At 31.9% G+C, this 19379-nt stretch overlaps 1 protein-coding gene across 1 annotated transcript in view; it reads left to right on the top strand.

Annotated features, from left to right (window-relative positions):
• LOC141520294 (lipase member I-like) overlaps positions 1-18867 on the top strand; it is a 71753-nt gene extending 52886 nt beyond the window's left edge. The window contains 4 exon segments of the mRNA XM_074232050.1: positions 1198-1293; positions 6765-6876; positions 10567-10746; positions 18771-18867. Of these exon segments, the coding sequence (XP_074088151.1) occupies positions 1198-1293; positions 6765-6876; positions 10567-10746; positions 18771-18867 (485 nt within the window).
• Positions 18868-19379: the final 512 nt, after the last annotated feature.

The raw sequence follows: 19379 nt of genomic DNA, 5'->3' as shown, positions 1-19379 counted from the left end.
ACAGCAAAAAAGAATAAGGTAGGGCATCTTCTTTAATGTCATTTATACTGATAATGGGGTGGACAGTACCAAGGATTTTGGCAGTGAGAATTTTATTTTTCTGGTCCTCATTAACTGTGGCTACTAAGGAGTCAAGTGCTACAGCACCCAAAGAAGCAACTGCCAGTTTGCTTCTCTTCAAGAGTTCCTTACCTGATGATAGCTGCTAGTCTAGTCTAAGATAGTAGTTACTTCCATAACCATTGAACTACCTACAAGTGACAGTTTCTCCACAGTATTTGCTCTCCTCAAGGATGGTTATGGAGCCTGGATGGAAACAGAGCTTATGTTCTTGATAGAATAGCTATTCTCAAGGCTCTTGGATTCAAGTCTCAAAAATTGTATTTGTGTCTGAAAGATGATAATTGAAATTATAATAATGGCTTGACTTGCTTGGTTTCCTGTTTTCTTATCAGAGTGTTCTAGTTAGGCTAACTTACCTAAAGAAGGTTAATTTAGATCAAAAACTAAACTTTTATCATTGAAACTAAATATGAACAAATCAGCATCCACCTTTTTAGAACTTATCACTGATAGAAAAATTTTCCATTATATGTATATGACTCAGTTTTATTCAGTCATCTACTCCCCAAATATTAAACAAATTTATGAATTAAAAAATCTATGAATGACTGTTTTAATCTACATTTTAGATATTTAGAGCTGAAAGAGACCTCACATAATACAAGATCCTCATTTTTGAAAGAAGAAAATCAAACCTCAAAGAGATTAAGTAATTTGCCAAAGATTATTAAAATAATGGACTAGAATCCATATCTCCTGATCCTTTTTGATACACATATTTGAGACAAATATGTGAACAAAATTAATATTTGGTGGATTTGCAGACTCTGCTGAAGATTGATTTAAGATTGGTACTATGAAATATTAACAATTTGCTCCATTAGATTTTTCAAAATATCATTTAGCAGAGACTTAGTCACAATATAATAGCAAAAATCTTGGCACAAATACACACAGCTATATTCAGTATGAGGGGCTGAGAGTATTTGAAGAAATGGAATATCTTTGTGAATTATTGCCAATTCAAAAAATAATGATATTTCTATTTGAATCATTTTTCTTCTCCCTCAGAAATTCTCATGTAGTTTATTTCCATTGCAATCTTATTTAAGGTTTACATGCTTCAAATTGCAGGTTATTATGTGGACCAGTGGAAAGACATTTTAATTAAAAGGCAGCCTCCTGGAATGAATGTTTATTTTGATACTGCTGATAAAGAGCCATTCTGTTGTAAGTTATAAACTTTTTAAAAACATTTTTTATATTCATACTTTATTCTGATTACTCATTCTATTATCCTTCAAAAACACAAGATCTTTTCAGAAGTTTGATTTATAAAGATTGTATTATTTTATGAAAGTAGTTGCCCTGGAGTTAGGAGAAATTGAGTTCAAATCTGGTCCCAGACACTTGATACTTACTAGTTAATACCTTGGGCAAGTCACTTAACTCCATTGCTTTGTAAAAAAACAGCAAAAAAAAGGAGCTGCTTCAGCTAAAATAATAATCATCATTCTTCAATATGATGATGTCTATCAGATATGTGGGTAAGTCCTCAAGTATCAAAACATATTATGCTCATAATCAGATCCTTTTCAATTTGGAAGTATCTAATTAGGGCTAAATTTTTACAGATTTTAAGAATTGAAAATGACTTCCATGTCATCAAACACTGAAGAAAATTGTTAATTTGTAGAGATAGTCATGTTCTTTGTTTCTATCAGAACAAAATATAATGACAAATTTATCTTTATTTAACAAATTCTGGCAAGTCACAAGGTTGATTTTTTTAAACAATTTCAGGTCCAACAAATTTATTTTCTTTGTAGAAATATATTTTAACTATAAAATTTTCTTCACTCATCTGAAGAGAATCTAAGAATTTCAACTTTATAATTTGCTATATATAAGAATCATCTTTGGGGAGAGTAACAAATCCTTGAAATATAAAATCAGGCATGTAGAACCATTAGTAGTAGAATGCGTGATAATATTAGGTTTATATATATATATATATATATATATATATATATATATATATATATTAGAATGTTATCTTCATCTTTACAAGCAAAGTATCATATTATCATAACCTTCAAATCTCTGAGGATATTACTGATAATTAATTCAATTCCCTCATTTTGCAGATGAGGAAAGGAGGCACAAAGGGATTAAGTGATATGCCCAAAACAGAAAAGAAAGTAACAGAGTGAAGATTTGATGCCAAAGCAACAAATTCCACATCTTACTGGCACTTTCTCCATGCTATAACTAACAAACCTCTACCTCCTCCTACTTCCTCCTCCCCTTATATCTGTAATTCAGAGTTACTTTTTACATAAACAAGAACTCCCTTCCCCTGGTACAACTTTCAAACAACTCTATACAACTTCCAGTTGCTATCTTCCTATTGATGCTTTATACCCATGTCCTCATCATAACTTTCAGAACTTCTCTTTCTCCCCCAGCTACTAGGACATCAAGCCTGCTCTGTCTTCAATTTCCATTCTACCTAATCTTTTTTTTAGGTTTTTTTTGCAAGGCAAATGGGGTTAAGTGGCTTGTCCAAGGCCACACAGCTAGGTAATTATTAAGTGTCTGAGGCTGGATTTGAACTCAGGTACTCCTGACTCCAAGGCGAATGCTCTATCCACTGCACCACCTAGCCACCCCCTCTTCTTTTTGAAGGCTCCATCATCCTTCCAGTCATCCAGGTTTACAACCTTTAAATTATCTTTGATTTTTCTGTCTTCCTTTCTATCCCCACCCCCCAATTCAATCAACTGCTAGGATTTGTCAGTTACCTCTCTACAAAAGTTCTCATAATCTATCCATTCACCTCTATTAAAAAGGTTGATCCCTATCTCTTATTGCAATCACTAGTTGGTCATCTACTTTTATTCTCTACTCTCTCTCAAACATCCCTAACCCAGGTGCCAAAACCATCTTATAGCACATGTCTGACTATATTATCCTTCTTCTTTTCAAAATTCTCCATTTTTGTTTTGCTTCTAAGATAAAATGCAAAATTGCCAGCCTGGAATTTCCCTGTAGAGTCTTATTTCATATTACTAGCCATCCTGCCTTCTACCTTCCTGATAAAATGATCTGCTAGCTGTTATTAAAATTCAGCATCCCATCTCCAAGCTTTCATTAATACAGTGAAGTTATTCTTGATTTCTTTCCCCTGCAAATGATTGTGCTTTCTGTCACTCCAAACTACTTAATATTTATTTGCTTTTGTATCTTTTATATCTCCTCAAAAGAATGTGAGTTGCTTTATGATGAAGAAAAATTCCTGTTTATTATTATACTTCAAGCACTTAGCACTTTCCTTGGACTGGATAGTCAGAGAATTACCATCACTACTCATAGCATATTCATTGCTAATCTAACAGTGTAGTATAGTTAAGATCACATCAGGAATTAAGAAAAAAATCAACTAGCTATCATTTTTTCCCCCTCTCTTCCTTTAACAACTCATTTTCAAATACCAAAGTGGTGGTTCATGTCTCTGTGATTTCTGTTCTAGTCCTTTTGGAGCTTTTTCTTTTCTTAGCTATAAGAATGGAGGCAACCTAAGTCACAGGACCAGTGGCTCATCAGATTAACATAGATATAATTTCTTTTAGGCTTAAATAATGTAAGAAGCTAAGGTCCAAAAACTTAAAGTGATTTGATTAAGTTCACTGAAGCAAATTAGTGCTAGAATTTAGACTAGAAGGGAAGTTTCATTATAAAAAGCTTTTAAACAAAAACATAATTTAAAGAAAAAGCACAACAATATGAATAAATGGTAATAGAAGTAGAGACATAAGGTAAAATAAAAGAAACTAGGCTTATTCGGTTTAGAAATGAATAATTTAGACAGTAATTCTAAAAATAAATTTAAATATTACAAATCTTCATGCAGAAATTGACAACATGAGAATTAAACAATAAATTATGAATGAGAAAGTCTCACAAAGCTGGAATAAAAGTCATAACATTTGCAATTTTAAACTGAGATTTTTATGAAAATTAATAAAAATGAAATCTTATAATTCCAACAGAAATCAAATCAAAATGTATTGAATGGGAAAGAATCAGTTCAGAATAGGTGAGATATGATTAGATAGGAGAGGAGAGAAGAGGAGGAGAGGAGAGGAAGGGAGGGGAAAGTAGAAAGGAGTGGGGGAGGAGAGGGAACAGAGGGGAGAAGAGGAAAGAAAAACAATTTTACAAATAAATTTTCACTTGGGCAAATCATGGAGAAAAGAAAAGCAAAGCTATTCCCATGCCCCTCATATTATTAATAATGATTTCAATCTCTACTTGCAAGAAATTCCCAGTATAGTATGTTCAATAAGTAGTCATATTGCCAGGGCTTATTAACCAATTTTCTTGATTTTTGTCCTGCCATTGCATTTCAATGACTCTGGAAGAAAAAGTGAGGCTGATGACCACAACTCTGCCTCACTTAAAAGTTCATGAATAAGTTAAGACATTATCCCATGTCACTGGTCCCCTTAAAAAATGAAGGATGAATAACATTTGTTGTTCAAAAAACCCTAAGAAAGGTGAAATAAAATTAAGTAGCCCATTATATCTTAATTCACTTTTTTGTGAACTTTTGTCCTTCTATAATTACCCACAAGGCTAGCTACTTCATTACCTGTGAACACAGACAGTTTAAGAATTATTTTGATTTTTTTCTCACATAGTTAAGATCATGTCTATATTAGTAAAGTTAAAATTGGGGTGATTCTCAGAGAGCCACAGTTAAAATATCTCACAAATATGATATGGAAGGAGGTAAATAATTTCTTTGACCTAAGTATTTGTTGTAAAACATTTGTTATCTTCTCTGGTTAACTATGTAGAAAGGCTTTCCCTGGTACTAGTGTTCATAGCTATCTTGATGAAATGTAAATCTTCCATCTCAATCATATTTGCCAACTTTCTAAATTTAGTCTAATCTCTCTGACAATTTACATATAAAATTTGCTTAACCAGGTTTGGGTATGAGATAATGGTTGTTTAAACCTGTTCAATTTTTATGACATTTAAGGAAGATTACGAATCTGTCTTTAATTTTTATGGCCAAAGAGGACTATATAAGATTGCAGTGTGTAAAATCATTGTTTCTTTAATTTGATCCATACAGAGCATTACCAAGGTTTTTAGCCCTAATAATTTCTGTATTGTGGTAGAAATATTTCATCAGTCACATGAACTCAAAAAAAGGAGATATTTCTCACCTAAAAACTTGATTTAGTCAGTATATTTTCTATTTTTCAGGAGTCTGTCTACTAAACTTAGGAATTTTAAAGGTCATATATTTTACTTCTTCTCTTCTGACTTTAATTTCACAGTGCTTTAGGATCTTCAGTGCTGGACTCTTCCACTATACACTTATTTGTTCCTGTGCTTTATTTGTAGCATAATTGATGAAGACAACTCACTAGAATTAGAAGACTGTGAAGAAATGAAATGCTTTACTTTGAATCCAAATATCTTCCTCTGTGCCTGTTCCATTCAATCCATTTCACTATATGACTACACAAATAAAATAATAAGAATTTAACTTAAGAGAGGGGGTAACAATCATGACAAAGCAAGAGCAAAAATAAATGCAATTAAAAGAGATAATCAGGAAAACTACATTTTGCTAAAAGGTACCATAGTCACTGATGTAATACCAAAAATTTTTACAGCAAGTTTCTCTGGCTAATAAGTATAGAATTTGGTTAATTATACAAAAATAAGAACCATTTCTCAATTGATACTCAGAAGAAGAAATCTAAGTTGTCTATAGTCACATAAAGTGCTCTAAATAATTGTTCTTTAGAGAAATTTAATTAAAACAACTCTGAGATACTACCTCTTAGCTTCAGAAATGACAAATACTGGAAGGGAAAAGAAAAAAAAATGTAGCATTCATGAACTACTGGTGAAGTAGTGAACTGGTCTAATCATTCTGAAGAGTAATTTGGAACTAAGCCCAATGGACCATAAAACTGTATATTTCCTTTTACCACACAATCCTACTTTGTCTCCCAAAGAGAATAAAGAAAAAAGGAAAAAGGTAATATTTATAGCAATTCCTTTTGTGGTAGCAAAGAATTAGAAATTGAGTGGAATGCTTATTAATTGAGGAATGGTTGAACAAGTTATGACATACAATTATGATAGAGTACTGTTGTGCTATATGAAAGTATGAAGGAGATGTTTTCGGAAAAATCCATGGCAAGACCTATGTAAACTGATATGAAATAAGAAATGGGAAATCATTTGCATACTAACAGCAATATTGTCATGATGATCAGTTGTGAAATACTTGGATACTTTGATCAATATGATGATCCAAGACAACGTCAAAGGATTCATGATAAAAAAAATGTAATCCAACATCAGAGAGAGAAATGATAAAGTCTGCAGGCTAGAAGAAGTATATTTTCACACCTTTTAATTTTTCTTGTTTTTTTGAAATCTAGTTAATTTGGAAATATATTTTACATGCTTCCACATACGTAGTTAATATTTCTTGCTTTCTCAGTCTATGCTAGAGGAAGAGAGAATCTGGAACTCAAAATTTAAAAAGAAAATAATGTTCAAAAGTAAATAGTAGATGTTTATATGAATCTAACTTCTAATATTTAAATCCACCTTTACATTGATAATGTTAACATAAATTTGAAACCGTATATTTTGTATTTCAGTGTATCATTATATTCTTGATATTGTTATTTTGGAGAATGTTATAAAGGAAGGTTATTTGAAAATTAAATTAATAGATAAAAATGGGAAAATAGAAGAATCAAAAATCAAAAGGTAAGTAATATGATTACAGAAATACTCAATTTGAGATTTGGAAGAATCTCAGTGGCTCTCAATTTTAATCTATATAAAAAAAGAATTTTTCACAATAATATATTTGACATATGTTTGTCCTGTTGCTACCTGAAAGACAACAGAGAAGGAACCTATCACATCTCCATGACCTCTATGCTATTTTTAGATAGTGCTAATTGTTAGGAAGTTTTTTCTTATATCAAATCTAATTTTGCCTCTTACACATTCCCCCCATAATTCTTGAGAATATTATTCTATATCCAAAAATGAATGAGGCTACTTCCTGTTCAACAAAATAGATCTTTAAACTCTTGAAGATAGATATACTTTTCCATTTATATCTTCTCTTCTCTAGCCTAAAAATAGCCATTTCTTTTAATTGAAGCCAATATAACCTAGGTTCTAGGTCCTTTCACTTCCCTAATGTCATCCCCTGGACACTCTCCAATTCTATCAATATATTTTTGAGGAAAGTGACACCCAGAACTAAAAACAATCATCCAAATGAGATCTAATGAAGGCATGGTAGGGCAAATTGTTATCTGAAGCCATGCCTCTTTTAATGCTGCTTAAAACCCCATTTGCCTGAGATCACAATGATGACATATTGAGTTTACAGGTCACTAAAATGACCATTACTTTTTCAAAATATTTGTTGTTTAGCAGTGTAATATTTATAAATATTATTTTAATATCATTTATTTCATATTTTTGTAAGGCTTTACATTTTTCCCTCCTGAAATTCATCGAATGAGATTCATTCCAATGCTCCAGCCCAGAGGAGTCAAAGTCACAGCAACTTCTACAAAAATTCCTGTATGCCTGGAAGATTAAAATATAATTGAGAAATGATTAATAAAATAAATAAAAATACATTTCAACAAAAATCATGCTAATCTATGATTTTCTAAATCAATGAAAAGTCAGAAAAGATCTATCTACAATGGAATTGGATAAAATTACTCAAGATTCTTTTATAGTCTACTTCCAGTATATAATGTATCTGCTATCCCTCCTACTTTTATGTCAGTTGCAAATCTGGTGAACATGTCATCTTTCACTTTTCCTGAATAATTAATTAAAAATTTAAATAGGACCAGATGAAACAAAGATTCCTGAGATACTTTGCCAGAGAACTCTTATCATGGTGTTATTGCATCATTAATAATTGTTTTTGAATGGCCCTATCTAAACAATTCTGTATTCATATAATTGTATTGTTATCTAATATATAACTCTTTATCTGCTCTTGATAAAATCTAGGTAAACTGAAACCACATAATTTCCATCACCTACTAATTTAGAAATCTTATAAAAGCACAGGAAAATACTGTTTGGGGTGATGATTCATAAGTGATAAGACCTCCTTTTTGCCCAACTTCTATTTCCAGATGTTTTCAACCATTTCTTTATTGATTCCCTCATTTTATTTTCCCAGGAAATGAAATCTGATTCATTGAGCAAAACAGAGTTTATTTTCTTTACTTTTTTGAAAATTGAGTGAAAATTTATCCTTCCTCAATGTTGTAATATATCTGATTTTTCCAAAATTTAGAAAATATCTTTGTCAAGAGTTCAGCAAATGCATCTACCAGTTCTTTCAGGATTGGAAGATATGAATTACCTGGGCCAGATGATTTGAATTCATAAAGTAGATAGTCTCTTACTACCTATAACCCAGATAATAATGGATATCTCTTTCCTATTAGTCAATTTTGTTCTGTCATTTACAGTGCAGATATCATTCTCTTTGGTAGAGAAAATAGAAATAAAATTATATTTGAGCAGTTTTGTCTTCCCTTTGTTGCCAATTAACATCATCAAATTCTCAAGTAAAAAGTATATCCTTTCTTTGATGTTCCTTATTCTCCCCTTATAGTTTACCACAAAATATTTAGAAAGACCAACTTTTTTCCTTATCTTAACTTCAGGCTGTTGACATTTTTATAGAACCATGTCATGCTCTTTATATCAAACTTCCAATAATGAAACTTGACTTCACCTTCAGTATTTCTTCAGTTTCTGGACTTCTTTATATAAGCTTCTGCATATACAATGCTACTGCCTGTTATTCCTTTGATGGTAAAAAGTATCCAAATTCGTAGTTCTGTCATGGACTTCATTCCCCAACAAATCTCAGTGATAGCCTTAGAATTAAGTTTTCCTCATTATTCTAGAACCACTTCTTCTCACTTCTTAATCTTTGAGAAAGTCTGTCTAGATGCTTGAGGATATGGTTTTACTACTGGTTCCATTTCAGGATTTTTCTCCTTTTGGACTTCTGCATATCTCAATTGCTATTTTTTTTGTTTGTAGTTACTCATTATAGTACTTAATTTTCACAATATACATGCCAACCATTTTTCCTCCCTTCCTTATTTTAAAACACTGTTTTGATTAGATTATAAAGATGCTAGTTAAATACATTCTGATTAGCCATTGTTTACTACATCTCTGGTCAGGAATTTGTAATTATATTTTAAGATGCAATTCAGAAGTTCAAATCTCATTTTTAGATACACATTCATTACTAGCTAAAACTTTCCAAATTAATTTTCCTCTTAAATAGACAACAATGATGAAAACGTGCATACTGCTATAGTCTTGTTTCATGCCCAAGACTTCACAATTATTGACAGTATTTCTAAGATTCCTTTTGGGGATGTCACTTATGCCTGTGTAAATCATCAGAAGTAGGTAGTCTTCCATCTTGATTGTCTTTCTACTGAAATATAGATAACTCTCACTGGAATTTGGCAAAAATACAAGCATTGTATAAAATGTGGTGCTTTTCCCATTACATCATATTGTCTTCTCTTTTAAGTTAAATATTCACAGTATAGGTGAATTTTGACTATGAAATTCAGTCAACAGAGAAGTCTATTTCAGAAAGTTAGTTTTTTCTGAATGGCAGTAGATTATTTGTTTTTAACTCAAGTATCTAATGTAGTTTTATGAAATTATTTTAATGATATTCTCACAATTCAGAGTTATTTCTTAATTTTTGTTGTTAAGTCTATATTTTAAAAATGGAAAAAATTTTAAAAGTTAAAAAAGTTGAGTCCTTTTAAATAATACAATACAGTAAAAAATTCATATTGGTTAGTTATTGTCCTTCATTCTCAAAGAGGACCAAGCCATTCCTTGACAGTGTCAGGTCACAAAGTCACATGAACTTGGTTTGCTCCACAGACCAGGCACAAATAAGCCATGTGAACATTTCATATCTATTATTACTACTATGTACATTTTTACATACTACTGTGTGTATAATGTATATTTACAATATGAATTATTTCTAGATTATTAAAATACTACAATGGTACATAAAGCATCATTTTTAATGGAAAACAGCAATCCTAAATTCTACTTTGTTTTATTTTTTTCTATAAAAAGTGAAAATAATTTAATTTACTTAGAATTTTCTTTGATTAAACACTATACATAAATTTTGTCATTAGTAATGTGACATTATGTCAAATTGTTGGGAAGAGTGACCAATGGCTTAAGTTTAGATAATGTCAACATGTAAGATTACTTCTAATATTTCTGTTCAAATTATATAATTCAGTACTTTTATCATCAAGCATAATTTGTAAAGTTTTACTCTATTTAGGATTCAAGACTATTTGAAACTACATGTGATGATATGTTCTGCTTTCTTTCTAGTTACCTGGCAACAAATCCTATCTATGAAGAAATCAATATTCTTGCTGGATTTTACTATGACTTTAAAGAAATTTCAAAAATTGCTTTGACATATTTTCAAAAGAATTCAAAACATAAGTGTCCTAAATGCAAATACAAGATTCACCATATCAAATTAAGATCACTTACAAATCCAGAAAGGTAATGTATACAATATGTGTGGTGAGTTTTTATTTGGAGAATTTGTTTTCAAATTTGGAGGGCGCTAGTATTCCATTTACATAAAAAAATGGTGAAAATTGTCTGTCTATTTTTTATTGTACTACATATCTAACTGAAAATCTGTCATTATGTTTTAAAGTATGCTTCATTAAGTCCTATTCCACAAGTTTTGTAACCAGATACAAGGTTTTTTAACCAGTTATTTACTTCCAAAACTACTTTTCCTCTTCTATATTTTTTGCTTTTGATAGGCAGCACTGAAGAAAACATAACAATTTTCCCTAATATTTCCCAACCTAACATTTACATTCTGAATTTTATGTTTTGGTAGCCTACCAAACCTTCTATAGGAGGATCATATATGTCACAGAAAAAGACTGTAGAAATTAAAAATCTTAGTGTTTTAAATTATGCATTGTCTATATCATTAAAGGAAACAAAAAGGTCATTTTTTTACTCATTAAACAAGGAAAAATATACTTTTCTTTACACAGTAGATATGTTCCATGAAACTTTGATCTGAATCAATATTTCAAAAATGAAATAATTTTAAATAAGATCTTATAATTTTTTCATTACTAACTAACATTTAAATTGTGTTTTTACAGTTACACATTTACAGTTAAACATTTTACAAACACTCTTTCATTTGAATCTCCCAAATCTCTGAAGTAAGGGGAAAGATTTACTGGTCCTATTTTATAGGTAAAGATACTGATATCTGAAAGATTAATGATGCCCAAGTTAGTAAGTGGTATATTTAGGACTAGATCTAAATCTCCTCAAGTTCAATGTTGAACACTTGTAAAATGTATCTGTTTTGAATTTAAATTGTGGTTACAAAAGGAGATGAGTCTACCTAATTTCTTGTATCACATTATTCAGGTACTTGAAGAAAAAGTAGACTTTGTCTGAATATCTCAATATTTGCTCAATGCTATATTTCACTTCCTGTTGTATAGACCTCTCTCCTAACAAAATTTGTAAGTCAAAAGGGGACTGAAGGAGGACTTTAATGATGGGTTGAATTCCAATATATATTCAGAAAAAGATCATTTTAACACAAGGGCAATTACATAAACAATAAAAAAGAAAAATTTTTTAAATTATTTTAGGAGTCAATTATTGAACTAGTTTGGTGAAACAGTAAGAGTAAGCAGCAGTATAATGTGGGGAAACAAGACAGGAAGCACACTGAGGTCAGATTGTAGAGAACATTAAATTCTAGACTGAGAAATATGGATTTTTAATGGTTTCCCATGAGAAATATGAAAAAAATGAGTAAAAAGTAAAAGAAAAGAAAAATTGAGTAAGAGAGACATGATCAGGTAGCATGGTGAAATTTCATTTAAATCAACATTATTACCACTCACTTCCATTACTACTTACATGACTACCAGTGTTTTTCCACAATATTTTTGCAAAGGGGTTTGTATACATAATCTCATTTTCCAGAACACTGGATTTTGAATCAAAAGAAATCCATCTTCAAATTCTGACAATAACACTTCTCAACTCTGTGAACGCTGTGACCATGAACTAGTCCCTTAATGTTAGTGGCCTTTAGTTATTTATAAATTAAGTGAAGGGGCTGGACTAGATGGCTCCTAAGGTACTTTGAACTATAACATAATACTATGAAAATAAATAAAAGCTTGTAGCGTGAAATGAAGTGTCAGGTATGAGAAAGAGTAAGGAGTACATTTTGATTAGATTGTGTAAAGTAGAGTAATATATAATATTGCTGGAAGGGTAGATTGTGTCCAAGCTGTGAAGAGTCTTAAATGTTTGACAAAAAAAAAATCTTTGTTCCTATAAATAACAAGGTGACAATGGATCTATTACGTCAGAAAGTGACCGTCAGAATTGTATTTTTAGAAAAAATTACTTTGATAGCATGTTGGAGATGAATCAGAGTATGATTAGGTAAGACAGAATAATTAATTAGAAATAGTTTAAGGAAGATATGATGATGGCATTAACTTACCTGGTGGCTATGTGTAGAATAAAGAGTGGATGTGAGCAATGCAGAAGTAAAGCTTTTATTTAATTGTTTACCTCTTGTTCATTTTTCCTAAATTTATATTCAAGGCTGTTAGAAAATTGAAATTTTTCCTTTCAGTATTTTCTCCTAGGTGGTATTTTGGGAATGGTGTGGTAGACAGAATTAGATCAGAAGTCAGAAAGACCTGAGTTCAAATCTGATCTCAGGCATTTACTAGTTGTGTGAAAGTGATTTAACCCCTTTTACCTCAATTTCCTCATCTGTAAAATGAGATGGGGAAAGAAATGGCATACTGAAACAGTTGATTAAGAATGAAAATATAGAGGTGGCTAGGTGGCACAGTAGACAAAGTACTGGCCCTGGAGTCAGGAGTACCTGAGTTCAAATCCGACCTCAGACACTTAATAATTACCTAGCTGTGTGGCCTTGGGCAAGCCACTTAACCCCATTTGCCTTGAAAAACAAAACAAAACAAAAGAATGAAAATATAGTTCATATTTTCAATATATAGATCAAACTCTTGGTATAGAAATACTGTTTTGTAAGTAGAGGTAAGTATTATCAAGTGAGTTTGTGGTTTTTTTTTTGGTTTTTGCAAGGCAGTGGGGTTAAGTGACTTGCCTAAGATCACACAGCTAGGTAATTATTAAGTGTCTAAGATTGGATTTGAACTCAGCTGCTCTCTGCCACCTAGTTACCCCCATCAAGTGAGTTTAAAAAAAAAACCACCACTCTCACAATAAGTGCAGATTGAAATGGAATAGGAAGAATCACGATTAAAAGAAAGTTAGAATGTTATTGAAATAATAATGGTATCAGGGAACCAAGAATCTAGTTTGAGAAAAAGAAGGGGTAGATATTAATTACACTGTAAAGAAAGATTTGACAAGGAAAGAATGAAGAGTTGGATCTTGCAGTTAAAATGTCAGTTCTGTTCTTTATTATCTATATGACTTTGGGCTTGACTTGGGATTGAACTAAACATAAACAGTCATCAAGGCCTACTTTAGATATATAGCCTAAAAACTTAATCTGCATGTCTTATTGACTAATTGAATATAGGGATAGGGAGGTACATAGGAACTATCAGGATTTGCATATTGTAATTCTATAGGCATGAATCATCTAAAAATTATGTTGTGAAATTATATAAGATTTATAAAGAGAATGTTTATATTTGGTAGATTTTTTCCTATTAGTTTACAATATTCAAAAGCTACATTGATTAGTGATGCGATTTTAAGCTTGTTTCATATTTTACTTTTCCCAATTACATGAAAACATTTGTAATTTGTTAATAATTTTTTTTAATTTTTAGTTATAAATTCTCTTCCTCCCTTACTCCCCACCTTATTGAGAAGGCAAGCAGTTTGATATAGGCTATACATGTACAGTCATGCAAAACATAATGCCACATTGTGAATGAAAGCAGACCTCAAAAACTCAAATAAAGGTGTTTTAAATAAAAAAAACTTAAATCTGCATTCAGACTCCATTAGTTCTCTCTCTGGAGATGAATAGCATTATTATTTTAATTCTTTGGGAGCTGTCTTAGATCATTTTATTGCTAAGAATAACTACATCATTCATAATTATTCATCTTATAATTTTGCTATTTTTGTTTACAGTATTCTCCTGTTTCTGTTCATTTTACTTTTCATCAGCTCTTATAAGTTCCTCCAGGTTTTTCTGAGAATATCCTGCTCGTCACTTCACATAGTACAATATTATTCTACCACAAACATAATCACCATTTCTTAGTAATTTCCCAGATAATATGCATCACTCTCCATTTTCAATTCTTTGCCATCACTGAAAGAGTTGTTTAAAATATTTTTGTACATATAGATTTGTTTCCTTTTTGGTTTTTAGGTCTTTGAATTACAAACCTATTAGTGGCATGGCTGGAGCAATAGGTATGCATGGTTTTATAGTCCTTTAGGCATAGTTTTTGCTCTCTGAAATAGTTGAATCAGTTCACAACAATGCATCAGTGGTTCACTTTACCCTCATCAGCTTCAACATTAATAATTTTTCTTTTATATCATATAAGCCAATATGATAGTAAGGGATAGTACCTCAGAGTTTTTCTAATTTCCATTTCTCTAATCAATAGAGATTTAGAACAGTCTTCCTGTCACCATAGACAGCTTTGTTTACTTCCTCTGAAAACTGTTCATCTATTTTTATCAATTGGGAAATGGTTCTTACTTTTATAAATTTGACAATTCTCTATGAATTTGAGAAATGAGGCTTTTATCAAAGAAACATGTATAAACTTTTTTCACTGTTATGATTGCTATTTATTTCCCTCCATTCAATTTTCCACCATTTATCCTATTCTCTCATTTTATCCATTCTCAAAAATGTTTTGTTTTCTCTAATCTGCCCTTCCTTCTATCAATCCCACTTTCTTACTTTCCTAAAGGGTAAGATATATTTCTATATCCAAATGTGTTTTTGTGTCTATATGTGTGTATGCTATTCCCTCTTTGAGTCAATGTCAATGAGTAAGGTTTAAATGTTCCCCTTGTCCACATACACCATTTTCCCCTACACTGTAAAAGCTCTTCTGTACCTATAATTTACCCTAATGTATCTTTCTTTCCCCTTCTCTCTCTTTCTCACTCTGATTTTTTGGGGGGATTTTTTATGTTTTAGCAAGGCAAATGGGGGTAAGTGGCTTGCCCAAGGCCACACAGCTAGGTAATTATTAAGTGTCTGAGGTCAGATTTGAACTCAGGTACTCCTGACTCCAGGGCCAATGCTCTATCCACTGTTACCTAGCCGCCCCAACTCTTTGGTTGTTTTAAAGATATCATCATATCATATTCAACTTATACATTGACCTTTGTATAAGTATATTCCTAACTGCTTTAATAGTGATAAAGTTCATAGGAATTACAAGTATCTTCCTATTTTGGAATGTAAACAGTTTAACTTTATTGAATTGCTTACAATTTCTCTTTCCTATTTACCTTAAATCTTGTGATTGAAAGTCAGATTTTCTGTTTAGTCTTGGTCTTTTCAGGAATGCTTGAAAAATCCCCTTACATTAAATATCTTTCCCCCAAATAAAAGAATTATGCTCAGTTTTGCTGGGTAGGTGATTCTTGGCAATGATCCTAGCTCTTTTCTACTTCAGATTATCAATGTCTCTACTCTTTTATTATAAAAGCAGTTAAACTTGTATTATTTGACTATGGCTCCATAGTATTTCAATTATTTCTATTTGCAACAATTTCTCCTTGACATGGGGGCTCTGGGATTTGGATTTAATATTCCTGGAAGTTTTCATTTTAGAATTTTTTTCAGGGAGTGATTGGTGAGTTATTTCAATTTCTATTTTACCCCTGATTCTAGAATATCAGGGAAGTTTTCCTTGATTATTTCCTGAAATATGCTGTCTATGCTTTTTTTTGTTATCATGGCTTTAAAGTAGTCTAATAATTATTAAAGTAGCACTTTTAAATCTATTTTCCAGGTCAGTTGTGTTTAACAATGAGATATTTTTATTTTCTTCCATTTTTTCATTCTTTTGACTTCATTTTATTGTTTCTTGATGACTTATGGAATTATTAGTTTCTATTTTTCAATTCTAAGTTTTTTTAGGAATTATTTTTCAGTGATGTTTGTACTTCCCTTTATATTCATTCATTTCTACTTTTTTTAATGAACATCTTTTTTCTGTTTGATCCATTTTACTTTTTAAGGAATTCTCAATGGATTTTTGTACCTCTGCTATCATTTGACCTATTCTGTTTTTTAAGGCTTCATTTTCTTTGGTATTTTTTGCCTCCCTTACTGACCTATTAACGTTTTTCATGATTTTCTTGCATCACTGTCATTTTTTCCAAATTTAATCTCTACTTCTTTTATTTGATTTTAAAAATCCTTTTTTGAGATCTTAGAATTTTCTTTGGATCAAAGACTAATGCACATTTTCTTTGAGGCTTTGGATGCAGCTTTGACTTTGTTGCCTTCTAAGTTTCTGTTTTGAGCTTCCCAGTCACTATAGTAACTTTCCGTGGTCAGGATCTTTTTGGATTGTTTATTTTTTGCTTATCTCTCCAGTATATTTCTTGACTTTTAGCTTAATATTAAAGTTGGGCTCTGCTCTTGGGGTTGAGGGGATACTATACCAAGCTTAGGTATTTTCCACAGCTGTTTTCAGAGCTAGTTTGGGGATCTTTAAATTTTCTCTTCTTTCAAGGTAGTATGATCTAAGAACTGACTTTACTACTCTCCTGGTCAATGCTCTTATCCTTGAGTGACCACAAGAATTATCTTTCCCCTGGAACTGTGACCAATGTTCTGACTTTCCTCTGACCACAAACTCTGATGGCTAATGCTCCTCCTCACCCAGGGACTGGGATTCCAGAACTGCATCCTGGATCTTACTATAGGCAATGCAACAGAGTCCTGAAACAAGTGCCAACCAAGGGACCTTTGTAATCTCCTTCTAGCAAATTTCAAACCCCCTTACCATCTGTGAGTTGAGATCGCTAGAAGCTGCTAGTTTAGTTGCCCCCCAAGGTCTGTTCCTGGCTTGTGCCTGTTGTGGTCCCCTGCTGACTTGCCTGGGCATTACCTTCTCTGAACTGAGTTCCACTCACATGACAGTACAAGACATTTCCTGTTGAATTGGGCTGAAAATTTGTTTTCTTTTTCTTCGGAAAGATTCTTCTGAATCTTCTTTTGGGTTCTGCTACTCTAGAATTCATTTTGAGGCATTATTTAAAGTTGTTTGGAGGGCAATTTGGGAGAGTTCAGATGATTTCCTGCTTCTTTCCCACCATTGTGACTCTGGCCTTTAGGGATGCAAAATTAATGATGGAAAACAATAAAAAAAATATAATTTAGGATTGACTCATTTGCAATAAATAATATAAAACTGATACTTTTTATAGTGCTTCAAGAGTTGGAATCTTCCAAGGTAGGTATAAATTAACAACAGATTCTATGAAGAAGTGATTCACCTCCCCCAGTACACTAGCAACTACTTCTGATCAGTTGTCACCAGTTGTAAACAAACACAGAAGACCCAGGAGTAGTATTAACCCCTAGATCAATAGTTCTATTTCTAATAGTCCCCAGTCATCATCAAAGGAGGCAGCTTCTTGGGAGAAGATGCCATGTATTCCAACCATCTATTAACCACTATATAACACACATGGCTGGCAAAACTAAAGCAGAAAGGCACTGTAATAGAGAAAGAGAAAAGAACAGTGCCAAAAAATTCAAACCACTGCTCCCACTTTAACTACCATCTCCCCTCAGAACATTTTGTAGACATTTCAGGACTCAGAAACTGAAAGTCTTGCAAACCAGTGGTATCAGTCATTGTCCTGGGAAGTAATCCCTGTGCTGATGCTTTCAAACTCTTCAGATTTGACTACTGAAGAACGCCCAAATAAAGTCACCAAAGCCATTCCTATTGTCAAAAGGCTTAACATTTGTAAATGATATGATTTTATCAGTGAAAATGACATCTATTTAAACATTGTATCCTAGGGATCACAGGACCATTTTAGTTGACTTGCAGCTGAAAACTTCCATGTGTTGTCTCCCCAATTAAGCCCTTTGAAAGCATCTTACTTTTCCATATTTATTCTCCGCACTTAACATAGAATTTTACACAGAATAAGTGCTTAATAATGAATGATTGGTTGATGATTAATAATTTCTTTGACTACCCCCTCCCATAAGTTCACTCATGCATCAAACTTTAAGGTTTACAAAATACTTTACTCATCACAACCCTGTGAGGAAGAAAGCACAACTTTTCTTATCCCCTTATATAGATGTGAGAAGTGAAAGAAGAAATAAGAATGACAACACAAACCCAGGTTTCAAGATCCAAATTGATCACTTCACGTCTTCCAAAGATACCAAACTACTACTATAAACAGCATATTTTCATGAGGGAAAATATGGTCTTGCTATTGTACTAATTTTTTTCCCCTCCTTCCCTCCTATTTTTCTCTCCCTCTCTTAGACCACACCTTTGTAGGAATGATTTTGTGCTGAAAGAAAATGTAGAAACAATACTCAAACCACATACCTGTGTCTCAACAGACATATAGAAGAAGTGATATTCAACAATAAATATGTAAATCTAGAACTTTATATTGGTCAAAAAATCATGGTGATGGGAAAGTATAATAATCCTTGCCTGTACTGAGATCTCCTTTTCCAGAAAGAATGATTCAATATGAAATTAAAATGATACTGTATTTTGGGGAAATGTTGAGAAGTCAATATACAGAGAACAAAGTAAAATGGAATTTCCAAGGATACATTAGCATGATATTATTCAACTCGCTTTTATATTTATCTATTCCATAATTAAATATTGTTAATAAATTAGAATATATTTGGATTAGGAATTGAAATGTTCAAAGTTTCCTCTGAAAGAATTCAATATGCTACTTAAATGATTCCCAGGCATTTTTAGCATCCTGTTGTGGTAGAATAAATTATTGTTGCTGTTAATAATATATTTTATAGTTTTAAGGTTTAGAAAACACATAATAGGGGAGGCTAGGTGGCGCAGTGGATAAAGCACCGGCCCTGGAGTCAGGAGTACCTGGGTTCAAATCCGGTC

The sequence above is a fragment of the Macrotis lagotis genome, chromosome 1 (assembly GCF_037893015.1).
Source record: "Macrotis lagotis isolate mMagLag1 chromosome 1, bilby.v1.9.chrom.fasta, whole genome shotgun sequence".
Classification (NCBI taxonomy): Eukaryota; Metazoa; Chordata; class Mammalia; order Peramelemorphia; family Peramelidae; genus Macrotis; species Macrotis lagotis.
This window is presented reverse-complemented; position numbering and strand designations above follow the sequence as displayed.